Source organism: Thalassophryne amazonica, chromosome 3 (genome assembly GCF_902500255.1).
Source record: "Thalassophryne amazonica chromosome 3, fThaAma1.1, whole genome shotgun sequence".
In the NCBI taxonomy this organism is placed as follows: Eukaryota; Metazoa; Chordata; class Actinopteri; order Batrachoidiformes; family Batrachoididae; genus Thalassophryne; species Thalassophryne amazonica.
In genome coordinates, this window is record NC_047105.1 from 46,351,977 (window position 1) to 46,372,195 (window position 20,219).

At 40.4% G+C, this 20,219-nt stretch overlaps 1 protein-coding gene across 1 annotated transcript in view; it reads right to left on the reverse strand.

Moving 5' to 3' along the window:
* Positions 1–7,681: 7,681 nt before the first annotated feature.
* itga7 (integrin, alpha 7) overlaps positions 7,682–20,219 on the reverse strand; it is a 109,537-nt gene continuing 96,999 nt past the window's right edge. Inside the window, 5 exon segments of the mRNA XM_034166166.1 lie at positions 7,682–8,414; positions 12,455–12,580; positions 14,220–14,318; positions 18,682–18,795; positions 19,006–19,122. Of these exon segments, the coding sequence (XP_034022057.1) occupies positions 8,259–8,414; positions 12,455–12,580; positions 14,220–14,318; positions 18,682–18,795; positions 19,006–19,122 (612 nt within the window). The 3' untranslated portion in view covers positions 7,682–8,258.

Genomic DNA, 20,219 nt, shown 5'->3' on the forward strand with positions numbered 1-20,219 from the left:
ATTCAAAGGAGTTTATTATCATATGCACATAGGAACATGTTCCCTGCACAATGAAATGTGTTTACTGCATTTAACCCATCCTAATTGCCAGTTAGGAGCAGAGGTCACCTTTACGGCGCCCGGGGACCCAGCTCTAGATGTATGTCCCTGCCCTGAGTCACGAGCAGGGCTGAGCAAACCTTGACCGGCTTCATGACACACTTAACAAACAGCAACGCACATAAGCCGGTCCGGTACATAAACACACATAAAAGCACACACAAGGAGAGTATTGGGAAGAAAAACCTCCATTGCTGCTGTGTTGAACACACACAGCACCACTGAAGCAAAAAAAAAAAAAAAACCCATAAGCACAGAAAACAGTCACAGAAGAACAGTAAACAATCACAGCAGACAACAGACAGCCGAGACTTGAATGTGTCCAGTGTTCAGACAGACAGATAACAAACTAGATAACAAAAACAACAAACACAATCCTTAAAATCCAAACCCTGCCAAAATGTGTTTTAACATCCATAGAACCAATTTAAGTATCTTTTTAAAGCGTGTGCATTTATTTTGTTACACCATAAATATGGCACTATTTGCACACTGTATAAACATTGTAATTACATTATATTCATGCCACAGTGATTAGATTACATTACTGTGAAAATTACTTTTTAACCAAACCAAATTAGATTGCCCTCTGGTGTTCACTATGTGAATTCAAAAAGTAAATGAGGAATGACTGCCATTTGGACCAGCATGGTGGATTAGTGGTTAGCACTGCTGTCTCACAGCAAGAAGGTCTCGGGTTTGAATCCACCCTGATCCATTCTGTGTGGAGTTTACATGTTCCCGTCATGTGTGTGGGGTCTCTTGAGGGGTTTGGGCTCCCTCCCGCCTCAAAGACACACTGGCCTGTCCAGAGTGTACCCCACCTTTTGCCGAATGACCGCTGAAATAGGGTCTGTGCCCCACTCATCCTTAATTGGAATAAGCTGGTGAAAAAAGCAAATGAATTAATGACCCAGTTAGAGAGTTACCCAATGTTTATTTCCTTTTATTTACAGTGTTAACTCAGTGCAGGCAAACAAAAATAAATAAAACTGACTTGTGACAAACAGAAAATATGGGACCATCAGAGCAGCAACAAGAGTCTTCATGCTTCGATGACCCAAACTGTCTCCCAAAAGAGTTTGTCTGGGGTTTTCTCTGACATTCTTCAGATCATTTCCACTGGACTCCAACAGATGCTTCAAAGCAGAGTGATGGACTGTGAGTTGCCTTGTGTTCTTCAACAGTGGCTCACACGGTCGCTTTTACCGTAAGGCACTTTTAGGCAATTAGAAGCATCAGCAGTGAGAATAGCAGAATCATACTCCAACTGATATCTAATCATTATATCTAACCAACAGAACACACTTAAACTGAAAATGATTTATACAAAGGTTATTATGGCTCCAAGTACAAGGTCTTTATGATCAATCTTTTTTAAATGACAATGTTTCTTGAATCAGAATTTTAAATTCTCACAGTGGATACCGCATTCTTGTCTTTTAGTTTGCCCATATTGTGGGATGTAATTCATCACCTGTAATATGAATAGTCAGGTCGATATTTGGACATTAACAGTTTTCTTTTTTTTGTGTGTGTGTAATTTTGCCTCTGTTCATTATCATGGTAGATTTTAAATGAAACTATCAAGATGTGCTTATAGTGTAGAGTTTCAGCTTTAATTAATGGGATTCAACAAAAATATTGCATTACCAATTTGGAATTAGAGCCATTTGTAAACATAGTCACTGCATTTTCAGAGCCCCCTAAGTAATTGAACATACTACATATATAACTACAAAAAAAAAAAACACTTTAACACAAGAAAACACTTAAAATCTAGACTCTCCCATGTTCTTTCTGGCAAACTGTAGCTTAAATTTTGTCAGTCACAGAAGCCTACATATCACTCCTTCAGAGTTGCCTGGGTGTGTTGGTACCTTTTCTCACTAGTCCCCGTCTTACTCGGTTACTCCGTGTTCAGTGAGAGCTGCTCACTCCAGACAAATTTACAGTACAGCACAATACTGTCTGCATTACTTAATGATGGATATAAATGAAGCTCAAAGCATAATTAATGAATTGGAAATGTTCATGTATCCATCCTGACTCATCAAAACAACAACAAAAAAAAAAAAATGTAAAAGTGATTATTTGTATTAAGCATAATACTTATATTTAGTTTGTCTAATTACTTATAGGAGCTGAAAATAGAGGAACTGCACATAAAAATGGCCGTAGTTCCAGAATGGTTGAGGGAATATTTTTGCTAAACTTCTTGAATTAAAAGTGAAAGTCGACACTACATCTTGATTGTTTCAGTTCAAGGCCATCTTGGTGGTCTACAGAGGCAAAACAACAAAAAACTGTCAGTGTCCAAACACGTATGGACCTGCCTGTATATAAATGTATAGTATGAGTTCATGGTTGTTATTCAAGTTCACTCAGGCATTGGACTGTTGATTCAATTCAATTCAATTCAATTTTATTTATATAGCGCCAAATCACAACAAACAGTTGCCCCAAGGCGCTTTATATTGTAAGGCAAGGCCATACAATAATTACGTAAAAACCCCAAAAGTCAAAACGACCCCCTGTGAGCAAGCACTTGGCGACAGTGGGAAGGAAAAACTCCCTTTTAACAGGAAGAAACCTCCAGCAGAACCAGGCTCAGGGAGAGGCAGTCTTCTGCTGGGACTGGTTGGGGCTGAGGGAGAGAACCAGGAAAAAGACATGCTGTGGAGGGGAGCAGAGATCAATCACTAATGATTAAATGCAGAGTGGTGCATACAGAGCAAAAAGAGAAAGAAACACTCAGTGCATTATGGGAACCCCCCAGCAGTCTAAGTCTATAGCAGCATAACTAAGGGATGGTTCAGGGTCACCTGATCCAGCCCTAACTATAAGCTTTAGCAAAAAGGAAAGTTTTAAGCCTAATCTTAAAAGTAGAGAGGGTGTCTGTCTCCCTGATCTGAATTGGGAGCTGGTTCCACAGGAGAGGAGCCTGAAAGCTGAAGGCTCTGCCTCCCATTCTACTCTTACAAACCCTAGGAACTACAAGTAAGCCTGCAGTCTGAGAGCGAAGCGCTCTATTGGGGTGATATGGTACTATGAGGTCCCTAAGATAAGAAGGGACCTGATTATTCAAAACCTTATAAGTAAGAAGAAGAATTTTAAATTCTATTCTAGAATTAACAGGAAGCCAATGAAGAGAGGCCAATATGGGTGAGATATGCTCTCTCCTTCTAGTCCCCGTCAGTACTCTAGCTGCAGCATTTTGAATTAACTGAAGGCTTTTCAGGGAACTTTTAGGACAACCTGATAATAATGAATTACAATAGTCCAGCCTAGAGGAAATAAATGCATGAATTAGTTTTTCAGCATCACTCTGAGACAAGACCTTTCTAATTTTGGAGATATTGCGTAAATGCAAAAAAGCAGTCTTACATATTTGTTTAATATGCGCTTTGAATGACATATCCTGATAAAAAATGACTCCAAGATTTCTCACAGTATTACTAGAGGTCAGGGTAATGCCATCCAGAGTAAGGATCTGGTTAGACACCATGTTTCTAAGATTTGTGGGGCCAAGTACAATAACTTCAGTTTTATCTGAGTTTAAAAGCAGGAAATTAGAGGTCATCCATGTCCTTATGTCTGTAAGACAATCCTGCAGTTTAGCTAATTGGTGTGTGTCCTCTGGCTTCATGGATAGATAAAGCTGGGTATCATCTGCGTAACAATGAAAATTTAAGCAATGTCGTCTAATAATACTGCCTAAGGGAAGCAGGTATAAAGTGAATAAAATTGGTCCTAGCACAGAACCTTGTGGAACTCCATAATTAACCTTAGTCTGTGAAGAAGATTCCCCATTTACATGAACAAATTGTAATCTATTATATAAATATGATTCAAACCACCGCAGCGCAGTGCCTTTAATACCTATGGCATGCTCTAATCTCTGTAATAAAATTTTATGGTCAACAGTATCAAAAGCAGCACTGAGGTCTAACAGAACAAGCACAGAGATGAGTCCACTGTCTGAGACCATAAGAAGATCATTTGTAACCTTCACTAATGCTGTTTCTGTACTATGATGAATTCTAAAACCTGACTGAAACTCTTCAAATAGACCATTCCTCTGCAGATGATCAGTTAGCTGTTTTACAACTACCCTTTCAAGAATTTTTGAGAGAAAAGGAAGGAAGGTTGGAGATTGGCCTATAATTAGCTAAGATAGCTGGGTCAAGTGATGGCTTTTTAAGTAATGGTTTAATTACTGCCACCTTAAAAGCCTGTGGTACATAGCCAACTAATAAAGATAGATTGATCATATTTAAGATCGAAGCATTAAATAATGGTAGGGCTTCCTTGAGCAGCCTGGTAGGAATGGGGTCCAATAGACATGTTGATGGTTTGGATGAAGTAACTAATGAAAATAACTCAGACAGAACAATCTGAGAGAAAGAGTCTAACCAAATACCGGCATCACTGAAAGCAGCCAAAGATAACGATATGTCTTTGGGATGGTTATGAGTAATTTTTTCTCTAATAGTTAAACTTCTATTAGCAAAGAAAGTCATGAAGTCATTACTAGTTAAAGTTAAAGGAATACTCGGCTCAATAGAGCTCTGACTCTTTGTCAGCCTGGCTACATGCTGAAAAGAAACCTGGGGTTGTTCTTATTTTCTTCAATTAGTGATGAGTAGTAAGATGTCCTAGCTTTACGGAGGGCTTTTTTATAGAGCAACAGACTCTTTTTCCAGGCTAAGTGAAGATCTTCTAAATTAGTGAGACGCCATTTCCTCTCCAACTTATGGGTTATCTGCTTTAAGCTGTGAGTTTGTGAGTTATACCACGGAGTCAGGCACTTCTGATTTAAAGCTCTCTTTTTCAGAGGAGCTACAGCATCCAAAGTTGTCTTCAATGAGGATGTAAAACTATTGATGAGATACTCTATCTCACTTACAGAGTTTAGGTAGCTACTCTGCACTGTGTTGGTATATGGCATTAGGGAACATAAAGAAGGAAACATATCCTTAAACCTAGTTACAGTGCTTTCTGAAAGACTTCTAGTGTAATGAAACTTATTCCCCACTGCTGGATAGTCCATCAGAGTAAATGTAAATGTTATTAAGAAATGATCAGACAGAAGGGAGTTTTCAGGGAATACTGTTAAGTCTTCAATTTCCATACCATAAGTCAGAACAAGATCTAAGATATGATTAAAGTGGTGGGTGGACTCATTTACATTTTGAGCAAAGCCAATTGAGTCTAATAGATTAAATGCAGTGTTGAGGCTGTGTGGATGTTAAAATCGCCCACTATAATTATCTTTTCTGAGCTAAGCACTAAGTCAGACAAAAGTTCTGAAAATTCATAGAGAAACTCACAGTAACGACCAGGAGGATGATAGATAACAACAAATAAAACTGGTTTTTGGGACTTCCAATTTGGATGGACAAGACTAAGAGTCAAGCTTTCAAATGAATTAAAGCTCTGTCTGGGTTTTTGATTAATTAATAAGCTGGAATGGAAGATTGCTGCTAATCCTCCGCCTCGGCCAGTGCTACGACCGTTCTGGCAGTTAGTGTGACTCGGGGGTGTTGACTCATTTAAACTAACATATTCATCCTGCTGTAACCAGGTTTCTGTAAGGCAGAATAAATCAATATGTTGATCAATTATTATATCATTTACTAACAGGGACTTAGAAGAGAGAGACCTAATGTTTAATAGACCACATTTAACTGTTTTAGTCTGTGGTGCAGTTGAAGGTGATATATTATTTTTTTCTTTTTGAACTTTATGCTTAAATAGATTTTTGCTGGTTATTGGTGGTCTGGGAGCAGGCACCGTCTCTACGGGGATGAGGTAATGAGGGGATGGCAGGGGGAGAGAAGCTGCAGAGAGGTGTGTAAGACTACAACTCTGCTTCCTGGTCCCAACCCTGGATAGTCACAGTTTGGAGGATTTAAGAAAATTGGCCAGATTTCTAGAAATGAGAGCTGCTCCATCCAAAGTGGGATGGATGCCGTCTCTCCTAACAAGACCAGGTTTTCCCCAGAAGCTTTGCCAATTATCTATGAAGCCCACCTCATTTTTTGGAAACCACTCAGACAGCCAGCAATTCAAGGAGAACATGCGGCTAAACATATCACTCCCGGTCCGATTGGGAGGGGCCCAGAGAAAACTACAGAGTCCGACATTGTTTTTGCAAAGTTACACACCGATTCAATGTTAATTTTAGTGACCTCCGATTGGCGTAACCGGGTGTCATTACTGCCGACGTGAATTACAATCTTACCAAATTTACGCTTAGCCTTAGCCAGCAGTTTCAAATTTCCTTCAATGTCGCCTGCTCTGGCCCCCGGAAGACAATTGACTATGGTTGCTGGTGTCGCTAACTTCACATTTCTCAAAACAGAGTCGCCAATAACCAGAGTTTGTTCCTCGGCGGGTGTGTCGCCGAGTGGGGAAAAACAGTTAGAAATGTGAACGGGTTGGCGGTGTACATGGGGCTTCTGTTTAGGGCTACGCTTCCTCCTCACAGTCACCCAGTCGGCCTGCTTTCCCGGCTGCTCGGGATCTGCCGGAGGGGAACTAACGGCGGCTAAGCTACCTTGGTCTGCACCGACTACAGGGGCCTGGCTAGCTGTAGAATTTTCCACGGTGCGGAGCCGAGTCTCCAGTTCGCCCAGCCTGGCCTCCAAAGCTACGAATAAGCTACACTTATTACAAGTACCATTACTACTAAAGGAGGCCGAGGAATAACTAAACATTTCACACCCAGAGCAGAAAAGTGCGGGAGAGACAGGAGAAGCCGAGAAGCGAGATGTACTGATGTACAGTACATCTCGCCATGAAATGGTTATCAACTTAACCTGAATGGTCTTCTGTTTTACAGACCTTTCTTTTCATTGATTCAGGTTACACAAAAAGCATCAGGTCTACTCGGCTTTCCGAAGACACCTTGACACTTGCACAAATTTAATCCCCACACTGCTCCACAATTCGTCATGCCAATGCGACCCACTTTGTCCCCCTGGATGCCATGCGTTGTCCCATTTTACGCCGCCTTATATAAAATTAATATTTCATAGCGGATGATGCATTTGCTTTCGGAACTTGACTGATGAAACCATTCTGTCATTGCTCCCTGAATAACAGAGAAATTACCTACAGCGGCAGCTTTGCTTGTGTGCTTCATGAGGTGGAGAACGCATTTGGAATCATCTGAAAGGTAATTATAATATTTATATTGTAATAGCTTGGTAAAAACAGTTGCATTTTCATTCCTTCTTATGAGTTAGATAATGTATCTGTAAAATTATGTTTATTGCGGATATAACAGTGTTTTTGAATAGATTATGCAATGTTCACACCTAGTTCACAAAATTAATGTATGCCAGACATTTCAAAATTTTCTTTGCACACTGGCATGCAGCCACACACAGCTCACACGCAGATGATAAGAGTTTACAACGAATTTACTCTCTGGCATATCAAGGTGGCTTTAGCCTGTCAGCAAGCCAACAAAATAACACACGTAACATTGTACATATAATTCCTCAATGCCAGTGCTAACTAAGAGAAAATCCCAAAACACTGCTGATATAAAAAAAAAAAATTTTGTTTTTCGTTGTTTTTTTTTCTCCCCGTTGCCCATACAAGTCACCAGTCTTACAGTAGTTAAGGCATAAAGTAGTCTTTGTCATGGGCAGTGGGTTTTTCATCAGTAGAGTAAGAACAGACCCCACATGCCTTGGGGCAACTTCTGTTCTGATTTAATGCTGTTTAAATAAATTGAATTGAACTGAACAGAGTTCAGTGTTTGTGTCTGCCATATGTTTGTGCATTCATGCATGTCTTTGTTCAATCTCTCTGTACCACAGTGAAGGTCCATGAGAGCATCAGTGCTCTTCTGCAGGCTGAAAATCATATTGAGCAGCTCGACCGGCACCGGTGCGTCTGTCACCCAACAGCGTGTACTATGAAAAACCAATGCAGGTGCTGTGCATGAATAGACTATCCAGGGCCAGCCATCAGTAGGCAACAGTTTTGGAAAATATAGAGCCAGTCCATGTCCAACAGTATGCAGGTTCTGACAAGGTGCGCAAAAATCAGTCTTTGTGCACTTTTCAGCCAGTTAGTTCCAATGCAATGATAGAATGAGTGCCACACGTGGTGATTTGAATTCAGACAGTCAGTGCTTCACGTTAGGAGGTCCCATCGCTCCAGTGTGTGGCCCATTCCTTTTTCTGGACAACTGCTGACTTCTCAGTCTGAAACTGTGACCGATCCTCGCGAGGAATCTTCACCGCATGATACTGCGGCAATTTGTCTTTGTACTGAGAACGCTGGAAGAAGCCACACTGCCAAGAAAGAAAGATCACATAATTAATACTATATTCTCAATGAAAATTCTCAGTCATCCAAGTTGGAAACATCTGAAAACATGGTCAAATGCAACTGTACATCTGCTACAGTCTTCAGGATGTTTCAGCACTCATCCAGCGTCTTAATTCTAAAGCAGTTTCCCAATTGTGGTCAGCTGGACCTAAAGTACTGCACAGTTTCTGTTTGTAACATCTATACCTGCATGTAATGTGTCAAATCACAAGGCTTTCATTGTTGATTGTCGTTGACTGGCCAAACACACCTGACTGAGCAAATCTGGTTGGAGTAGATTAGGGATAAATAGCATGCAATACCTTTGGTCTCCAGTACCAGGATTGGGAAACACTGGTAAAGCATTCTGATGCGGTAGCCCCACTTACACCCTTCAAAGTGGAAAATCACCAAACAAGGTTATTGTCATCTGTGATAGTTAATTAGATAGTTAATTATACTGGAAGTATCATTAGTCTGGCATGGGCAGGACAAAAGAACAGCATTGCTTGCTGAGGAAAGATGTCTTACTGTACATCTTCATCCTGGTTGAACGAATGTTCTTCCAGTTTTATGACATAAGAATATTGTAAATAACCTGCGGGATTATTGCAAAATTTTAGAAATGATCAGGAAATGTTGATAAACCATTTTTGCATGCCAACTGCAAGGCTGTCTCCAGCTGCAGAGCACTGTCAGCACACGTTGGTCACAAAGGCAGATAAGAAACAAACCATCAGTAAAGGTATTATATTGCATTTGTATCACAAGTGCATAAACTGTTACTCCGTCAGTGATTACTGCCTGTCTCAATATTGTAATAACGCTGCAACCAGGTGCATTACATATAACGAATGACTGCATCATTTTTATCGTGAGAGAAGCATTACATAGTTCTATTAAATAATCTAAGCTCCCTGTCAAAAATGAGCACATTATTGACCTCCAAGTTCTTTGTCCGCTAGTTGAATATAAACTTCTTGAAGTCTTGAAGTTTTGTACCTTCTGTCCTGGGTCACATGCTGATGTGACCCAGCATTGAACACTATAGACATCATTGGTTTCCATGTGTAAATATGGGATAAATGTTCCCTTTACTGCAGTAGAGGACGGAGCACCGTTTACACTGTCTTGATGTAAATGGGGTTGTGCAACTTGTGCCAAATCAACATGTAGATCCATCTCTGATCTACTGTAGCCACCCAGAGTAAAGAAAAGGAGAAGATGAAGGAACTTATGGAGTGAAATTAAATCACATGGCTTAAAAACTGAGCTGAAGATAGTTGTTGCCATGGCACTTCCTGCACAGGTTTTATTTTTTTTAAACCTGTGTCATGATTAGAGCTGATGATGGCTGTTGCCATGGCAGTTCCTGCACAGGTTTTGTTTGTTTTTTTAGACCTGTGTCACCATCAAAAGTCTCTTTGTCAGCTCACTTTGAATCAGAGGACTTGCCTGGTTTCAATTTGGTATTAGGCCAACCTGCTGACACTGGTTATTTTTGCACTGAGCCATCCTCAACGCAGACGACAGAATACAGACTGCTGTATTCTGTAGTGTAAAGCAGATGATTGTGTACGATTCCCCAATAACAGGTTACATCCCCAGCCAAGGCCGGTGCCCATTTACAGCTGGGTGAACTGGGACATTGCAGATGAAGTGTCTTTTCTAAAGACACAGACAGATAGTGTGACCAGGAAGGGAACCCAAGTCTACACATTGGTAGCCCAACTCCTTATCACACTGAACTACTTGCTCCACATCCGGACTTAACACAGTTACAACTCTGTGCTCTAAAAAGAGGTTTAACACTCTACTTTACACTTTCATTCTTTGCCCAAAAGTCTTAATACACTTCCGACATATTGTATTATTAAGGGGAACTTAGCCAATGACCCATTTTGGGTTAAGTTGATCTTATCTCTGAAAGTTAACATTAAAAGTCATCTGCTATTGTTGAACTGAACTTTATTTGTCTTACAACAGAAGCACTCAGCCTGAAGGGTATAACTGATATAAATCACAAAAACAGTAAATTAGAAGAACAGTTGCTTGTGATGAATCGTCTATAAATTCTCAAATTATAACTCTTAATTTCTTCTGTTCTCTCATACAAAGATGACAAGAAAATGGGATTTTTTTTTTTATCATCTTGTGGAAACTACAGAAGCCAAAGTCAGGGTGACTTTCAATAAAAAGGAACAGACACCAAACAGGAAAACCACATAAGCACATCTACATGTGTAATTCAACATCGGTAAGTGCACACTAATAATATCCTACGCTGACTGCAGTTATATGAAGAGTAAATTGCACACATCAGTCGACACGAGTTCATTCTGTCATAGAAAAACCCAAGTTGGTGATGAGATGGCAGTCAAATAGGAAAGGGGTAAAGAAAGAAAAGAGCACTGGAGCAAAATCATGACTTCAAACTAATTTCTAAATGGATGCCAGAATGAACAAGTGTGAATAAATCAGAATGTTAGGATCAGAAGCACAACACACAGCACAGCAAACCTCAATGCCCTGAACAACAGGGGAGTGGATGGTGTTCAATAGGCACAGATTATTCAAAGAAAATTAACAAGCGCGACTAATTTGTATTGTTTTTTATGCAAATGCAATCTTACAAGGAGATTGTAGCACACTTGTCTTTGTCATTGTCATCAATACGAATATAACAGAATATGGTATAGCTCACACAGTACTGAACACCACCGCAGTGGGGCGAGGGAGGGAGTGACGACTTTTACCGCTTGGAGAGAGAGGAGGAGGAGAGAGCAGGCCAGAGTGTAACATGCCTTAAAGGAGGCGACCTATAGTTCTGATGCCTGCTTCTCCGCCTCCGAGGGTTGGACCCCTAAATGGGCACGGTAGTACTCTGCCTCATAGTGTCGACGCCGCTCGCTGCGTTTGAAGAACCCACACTGGGGGAGCAAGAGATGGTGGGAGGGTGAGAGTGGCCAAACAATAACGATGATAAAATGAGGAGAAATGGAACAGGAAGGCGATTTAGAGGTAGAGAGTCCCAAGATGGAAGATGTAACAAACAGAGGACAAAAACAAGAAGGAAAAGGAGGAAAGGAACAGATGTGAATGAGCTGGAAGGAATAAAATTATTATAGGACAGAGCAGGATAAACAGAAATAATCGGACTGCTGTGTTCACAATGATAACATCATGCCAGCGAAATGGCCAGTGGAGTGACAGAAATAAAGTAAATTACAGCTTTAGAAGCCTCATGAAAAAATAGGCTGATGAACTGCTCTTCATTACGAAGAACCTTTGGCCAAGGCGAGTACAAGCACTGTTTACTGTGATGACATTAATACTTCATCCAGACCTGTGAGACATCATATTAGAATCTGAGCAATGTTTGTCTGCCTGTCTGTTTGTTCCCCTACTCCTCCCACATCCTCAGTCCAGTTTCTCCAAAACTTGGTATGTGGATTAAGGTTAATCCCAGAATCGCCTTGAAAGGGTTAATTTCAGCAAAGGTCAAGGTTATTGAGGTTGAAGGTCAAAATCTGGATTTTTTTTTCACTCAGATGTCCAACAATCATGGAAGTAGATTATGGAAGAGGATTATGGAATTGTGGGTAAGACCAAAATTAACAAACTTCAATCAATTGGGTCTTTGTCAAAGGTCAAAATTATATTTATTATTCATCTTTTTTCGCTCCAATTTGTAACACACTTGTCACACACATGGAAATGGGTTCAGGAATTACCCAGCAAGGTCAAATTTGCCAAAGGTCAATCATTTCTGCATGTCTGTTTGTTGGTCTACTCCTCCCAGGTCCTTTTGGTCATTTCTCCCAAACTTGGCATTGATGATTGATCATTGCCGTGATTAGGACAAGTAGAAGTCAGTCATTTGGGTGAAGGTCAAAGTCTTTGTGGTCAAATGTCAGATTGCTGTGGCTCATATACTATCTTCACGTATTATTAAAAAGCTGAAACCAAAAGAAACATTAAACATCTCATATAATGCATTAATGTTGTGTTCTGTGTGTTTTACCTTCCACAGGATGAAAACTAACAACGTCAGCAGAAGGATTCCTGCCAGGATGGCTATGAGGATGATCCACCACGGGATCCAGTACTCACTAACAAGACCAGGTTCAGGATAGATCATCAGTGGAACCTAGAGAGGCAGTGTGGGCACAAATTAAATGAAAATAAGAAATAAAGTCCTTATGCAGTTAATTATTCAATTACATGTCTTAAAATTCAACTATAGTCATAATGGGTGATTTAAAATAGTTACAGCTAACTAGTCAGTCAGACCCTCACGAGCAGGGCCATTTGGGTGCCCTAAGCACAAATGCTTTGTGGTGCCACCCGAAATGAACAATAATTCAGAATTTGTCAGTGCGGTTCTCTTTATTTCCAAAATAACTTCTCAACACTTAATATTAAATTAGTATTGATGTATTATTTTAATACTAATTTATTAATGTTTTGAAAACAGCTGCAAATAAATAATTTTGCATTAACAATGGCACCAAAAAAAAACTACCAAGACCATTATTTAAAAAAACTGATTTGTGCAATTACAGTAGACTGAACATTGCACTGAACTTTGTAAACACAGAACAAAGTATTCAAGTATTTAGCCTTGTAAACATACATGTAAGCAATAATGTACAAATTTCTTATGAAGATATTTGCACTTATTAATCTCAACATCTGTTCAGAACGTGGTGGAGAGTCCAGCAGGCGCGGTGTTGGTGGAGGAGCAAAGGGGAGAAGTCTTTTAAGTGCTGCGCATCCACGACAGCGAGAGGAACAGGTGAAAACGCACCCACGCTTAAGAGATGAGCAACTCCAGGCGACCTTGTTGACCCCCCAGCGGGATACCTGGCCGCGTGGACAGATGTGTAATCTTGTGCGTAAAGACTCTAAAATGAATTCTTATGAGGAAAAGATCAGGGTTGCGGGTCTGTCCTCGCACAGACAGGAGCAGGAGTCAGATTTAGTCCCCGCAGGGCAGGGTCAGGGTCAGGGTAGCACAGCTAAAGGTGAGCTCATTGCACTGGGTAATGGAGGAAACTGCGAGCTGGAGATGGGGGCTCTGGGGGTGCAGCGCAATGCAAGGCAGCGTACCACCATGTGTCATGACTGCGCACCCACGCTGGCTCCTGTGGGTGACACGGAGTAACAGTGTCTGACAGCTGCACCTTGCACCTGAATTTCCGGACTTCCCGCAATCCTCAGCCGCTGGTTACCGCCTGGCTGCTGCAGTTCTCTGTGCGCCCTCCCGACATAATATTGGCCAAAACACAGCGCAATGACATCACCTTCAAAATGTTTGAAGGGGGAAAAATGCAATCCGGTCTTTTTATTTATTTTTTCAAACGTCAAAAGTTTAAGCAGTTTCTCTTAATGTGGGTAAAAACACGAACGTCTCTTTGGTTTGTGCAGGGTGGGGGGGGAGTCTGATGTAGAGGAGGCGCAAAGATCACTTTGTGAAGAATAAAAGTTAAACAGGCACACTGGAAAACATGTTTACCCCAAATCACACTGACAGGTCGAGTCCAGATTCCAAAAAAACCTCCGCTGCTTCTCTGTTTCATTCACAGGAGAGGACGGAGACACGCTCGCGTTTTTGGCACTTTTATCCCTTGACTTTTTGGTGTCCCCCAGGGACTTGGTGCCCTACGCACAGTGCATGATAAGCGTGCATGGTACAGCAGCACTGCTCAGGAGTAGAGTAATATGACTTTATAAGAGATGTGTGACTGAATAACTGATTCATTTTAGAAGATGGAACTATGGAGCACCTGAGCAGCAGCATCTCTGAGGACGAGATGCTTGATGCTTGACTTCACCGTCACATTGGCTCTGACCAGCAACTCCAGAGCACCGACTGCTGGGAAGTCCTGAAAAAGCACATGACATTAATATTACCCAAATTGGGGTCCCAGAGTTTACATGAAAATTTTTAAAAATTGTGCAATTACAAAAAAAAAAAAAACAATAAAATTCACTATTAATCACTTGGTAGGTACACTCTATAAAAATAAAGATTTTTTAAAAAGAGTGTACTGCTGAACATAATGAAATTATCGTAACAAAGTTGCATGGATGTTTTTTAAGCAATTCCAACGCTACAGTCAGACTAACTCAAGTTTAGCAAAGCATTTAGTTAAATGGTTTAATATCCTTGATTTGTTCAATTAATTTGTTATTCTAACTTATATTTCTTACGTCCATTCTACTCAGAAATGTCAATGCAAATTCTTGCCTTAAATTTTGAAGACATGCAACTTATTATACTTAAGTCAGAATAAATTACATGTTGCAATTCCAGTTTTATGATCAGTTTATCTTAAAAACAATGTCAACCAATGTCCAACTGTTTCTAAACTGTGAACACTTTTGTCCCAACATGATTTAAATGGCCAACTTACTATTTTTTTTTTTAATATTGAAAATGCTCTTCATACACATAAAGGTCTCGCAGATATTAGTTAGTCACGATTATTAGTTTATTAGTGCTTTTAAAAGTGCAGCTGGAAGAGAGAAACAGCTTCTTTGAATCATGTAGTTTTCATGATATCCTGTACAGTACGTGCAAACAAGCAGCATACACGCTCTTCGACATAAAGACGTATAAACCTGCACAAGAGATATAAATCACGTTATTATGCTGTAGGGTGGGATGTGTACTTTAGGTAACCATGACATGCTTTGAGGATACAAACTTCAAGGTTTTGGGGGAAAATTGAAGGACACTACAGTTAACCAGTTACATTAACTGATGACAGGCTTGAGTATCAATCTTTTTACATGAGGATCATTCAATATCAATACCAGCATTGGTATCAATATTACTGATATTAGGATCGATCCGCCCACCTGTACCCTAGATTAGATAGTGTTTATATAACAGGTAGCTGACATTTTTCAAGGGTGGTAATAAATTATGCAAAATTACTATAATGATTTGTAATGGCGTGTGAGTCCAGAATGTAATTATCAACATCCATTGTTCACTGTTGTTAGCTAATATCCATAGTTTCTCCAAAAACATTAGTCCTATCAATCTTCCGTTTTGGCGGCGTTCATCCTTGACCCAAAATACATGAGCATACCAAACGGCAAATGTCAGCTCTCCCCAGTTTGTCCGAGATTAAAGTCATACACACGCATGCACATACATACACAGAGGCCACTTAGCTTTTAATATCTAGATGATTTACTGCCCCCTGCTGAAATGGCATGTGAGTGACAATTTAACTATCAAAGTCCATTTTTCACTGCTATAGCCATAATTTCTCCAACAATATTAGTCTTATCAACTTTCTGTTTTTGTGGCGTTCATCCAAAATACATGAGCACACCAAACAGCAAATTTCAGGGGTGTTGGGCATGCTGTTACTGCACTTGGTTTCAGTCTGAAAGGCTCCCGGTTCAAACCCCACCCCTGCCGCGTTTCTCCATATCAATCATTCAATCAATTTTTTTTATATAGCGCCAAATCACAACAAACAGTTGCCCCAAGGCGCTCCACATTGTAAGGCAAGGCCATACAATAACCATGTAAAACCCCAACGGTCAAAACGACCCCCTGTGAGCAAGCACCTGGCCACAGTGGGAAGGAAAAACTCCCCTCCAACAGGAAGAAACCTCCAGCAGAACCAGGCTCAGGGAGGGGCAGTCCTCCGCTGGGACTGGTCGGGGCCGAGGGAGAGAACCAGGAAAAAGACATGCTGTGGAGGGGAGCAGAGATCGACCACCAATGACCAAATGCAGAGTGGTGCATACAGAGCAAAAAGAGAAAGAAACAGTGCATCATGGAAACCCCCCAGCAGTCCACGTCTACAGCAGCATAACCAAGGGATGGCTCAGGATCACCTGATCCAGCCCTAACCACAAGCTCCAGCAAAAAGGAAAGTTTTAAGCCTAATCTTAAAAGTAGAGAGGGTGTCTGTCTCCCTGATCTGAATTGGGAGCTGGTTCCACAGGAGAGGAGCCTGAAAGCTGAAGGCTCTGCCTCCCATTCTACTCTTACAAACCCTAGGAACTACAAGTAAGCCTGCAGTCTGAGAGCGAAGCGCTCTATTGGGGTGATATGGTACTACGAGGTCCCTAAGATAAGATGGGACCTGATTATTCAAAACCTTATAAGTAAGAAGAAGAATTTTAAATTTTATTCTAGAATTAACAGGAAGCCAATGAAGAGAGGCCAATATGGGTGAGATATGCTCTCTCCTTCTAGTCCCCGTCAGTACTCTAGCTGCAGCATTTTGAATTAACTGAAGGCTTTTTAGGGAACTTTTAGGACAACCTGATAATAATGAATTACAATAGTCCAGCCTAGAGGAAATAAATGCATGAATTAGTTTTTCAGCATCACTCTGAGACAAGACCTTTCTGATTTTAGAGATATTGCGTAAATGCAAAAAAGCAGTCCTACATATTTGTTTAATATGCGCTTTGAATGACATATCCTGATCAAAAATGACTCCAAGATTTCTCACAGTATTACTAGAGGTCAGGGTAATGCCATCCAGAGTAAGGATCTGGTTAGACACCATGTTTCTAAGATTTGTGGGGCCAAGTACAATAACTTCAGATTTATCTGAGTTTAAAAGCAGGAAATTAGAGGTCATCCATGTCTTTATGTCTGTAAGACAATCCTGCAGTTTAGCTAATTGGTGTGTGTCCTCTGGCTTCATGGATAGATAAAGCTGGGTATCATCTGCATAACAATGAAAATTTAAGCAATACCGTCTAATAATACTGCCTAAGGGAAGCATGTATAAAGTGAATAAAATTGGTCCTAGCACAGAACCTTGTGGAACTCCATAATTAACTTTAGTCTGTGAAGATTCCCCATTTACATGAACAAATTGTAATCTATTAGACAAATATGATTCAAACCACCGCAGCGCAGTGCCTTTAATACCTATGGCATGCTCTAATCTCTGTAATAAAATTTTATGGTCAACAGTATCAAAAGCAGCACTGAGGTCTAACAGAACAAGCACAGAGATGAGTCCACTGTCCGAGGCCATAAGAAGATCATTTGTAACCTTCACTAATGCTGTTTCTGTACTATGATGAATTCTAAAACCTGACTGAAACTCTTCAAATAGACCATTCCTCTGCAGATGATCAGTTAGCTGTTTTACAACTACCCTTTCAAGAATTTTTGAGAGAAAAGGAAGGTTGGAGATTGGCCTATAATTAGCTAAGATAGCTGGGTCAAGTGATGGCTTTTTAAGTAATGGTTTAATTACTGCCACCTTAAAAGCCTGTGGTACATAGCCAACTAACAAAGATAGATTGATCATATTTAAGATCGAAGCATTAAATAATGGTAGGGCTTCCTTGAGCAGCCTGGTAGGAATGGGGTCTAATAAACATGTTGATGGTTTGGATGAAGTAACTAATGAAAATATATATAATATATAAATATAAGCTTATATAAATATAAGCCGGAGTTGCGTCAGGAAGGGCATCCGGTGTAAAAATTGTGCTAGCACTGGTACCGCAGTGTCTTATACAAAGACACTGGTTGTGTGTTTGTGAAAACATGGCTGCGATTGGTCCATCTGATACGTCGGCCGCTATTGGCTATCACGCCACGCTCTGTGATTGGCTGTGGTGTAACTGCCGAAAATGTGAAAAACAAACCAAAAGACTTGAAAAGTGAGATAAACTAGTTGCAAAATGTTGCAAATGTCGGGGGTTTATCCCACCCCTGTCAAACCAAAATGGAAACCAGGTATTTGCTTTGTGTGTCTGGAATTAGCACAGCAACCGAAAACATTTGGCGGTTTGAAACGTTGAAAACAAAGGCTGCAGCCAATCAGAGAGCGGCATGTCTCAGCCAATCAGCAAAATGTCAGAATCCTGACTAAAAGTCACGTGACCAAATAACCCGTTACCGACTCCTTTGCATTGGCTGGAGGAGTGGAACCAACTTAAATTTGTGCCAAATCAACATGCAAACCCACCTTGGATCTGCTGTGGTGCCCCCGAGTGAAAACAAGGAAGCAGCCGAAGGGACTTACTTTTACCAAATGGAAAATGTCAGCTCTACCCGAAGCCATATGCACGTATGCACACACGCATGCACATGGAGAGAGGCCACTTGGCTTTTAATATATAGAATAAAAAGAGCTGCCTTCATAATCGGTCATGAAGAACATTAAATATTTTTTGATTTTTCTAAACATGAGTATCAACCGCCCTAAGATCAGTGCAACGTGCAGAGCTGGAAGGATGTTTGACCTCTAAAAAGCTGCTGTTCCACAGCCTGCCGTGGATCTTGAGGACAGCCTGACCAGAGAAGCTGTGGAGGGGACACTGGAACAGAACACAGCGTGCAGACCCCAAGAGACAGTCCTGCAAGACAGAATGAGAGCTGCGCCTCAGACACTGTGTTCACACTTAACACGGTGACAAAAGCAGCTGAAAAAAACATAAAACAAATATAATACAATGTTCTTTTCTTTATGTGAGTGATCACTCATGTGGAGAGACTCCATAAGGGGTGTGATTTATTTTTTATGTTCCTTCTGCATCTCTAGGTCCTCTTGTCCTCTGCGTCCTTACCAATTTGAGTGACTTGCGCCTCTCAGAAGCTGACACTGCTGGAGTTGTTCTTCCCACGCTGTCTTTTGTCATTTCTTGACCTTCTTCCTCTGGATGGGAGCGGCGTGTTCTCCTAACCTGCTGGAAAATGATACATTTAATGCAACAGCAATTATATTTTAAGAGATGGTTCAAATGCTTTGGCACGATGTATTTTACATTTTTAAAATAAAATGGAACTCTCTCTCTCTCTCTCTCTCTCTCTCTCTCTCTCTCTCTCTCTCTCTCTCTCTCTCTCTCTCTCTCTATATATATATATATATATATATATATATATATATATATATATATATATATATATATACACACACACACACATCAAATGACTGTACAGACAGGCCCATAAGTATTATCTGTGTAAACCATCACAGTAGAGTTTGATTCATGAGGTTTAACTAAAAAATGAAAACATTAAATAAAAATCAAATTAGCTGTTCAGGAATTTTATACACTGTACCTCCATAAATAATTATTAACTATTGTTAATTCACATCATCACTTTTACTGCCAGTTTTCCTTCAAGAAGTCAGATGTTCACATGAACATTTCTTTAACACAATGTTTTTAAATCATCACTTTTATAGCAGTCATATTTTGGCAAATCAGGGTGGATACAAAAACATTCCAGAGTCACTGACTATAATAATTATAAAAAATCTTGTTTATTTGTTCAATCATTCATTCATTCATGTCATTTCCGATGAACATTTTCCCTGAACAAAAAGGAATAGAAAGAAGATGAAACTTGTATTCTCTGCTCCTTTTAACAAAATCAAAAATACAAAAACGAATAAATAAAAAAGAGAAATTCAGTTGTTTCTATCCTTGTGTGTGTCATGATTGGGTCTGTGGGATTTATTGTGTGGTGTTTTGTCTTGGATATGCTGTTGGTTTATTTCACTGGGGTTTGGGCGGGGGCACCTCTCTTGTCTTGTGTTGTGTGTTTGGTTTTGGGCGTGTCCCTCCTGCTCTCCCTTCCTGCTGGCCACGCCTTGTTCTGGATCTTTCCTCACAGGCCTGCGGTGTATTTTTTTCCTGATTACGTCCCCTTTCTTAGTCACACCTTCTCCCTCTCTCACTTGTGAGATTGTTGAGCCTTGTGCCACTTTCAAGTGTTTGTCCCCAGAGTTAGTTAGGCCTGTTTTTTGCGTAACCATGTATCGACCTGTCTGTCT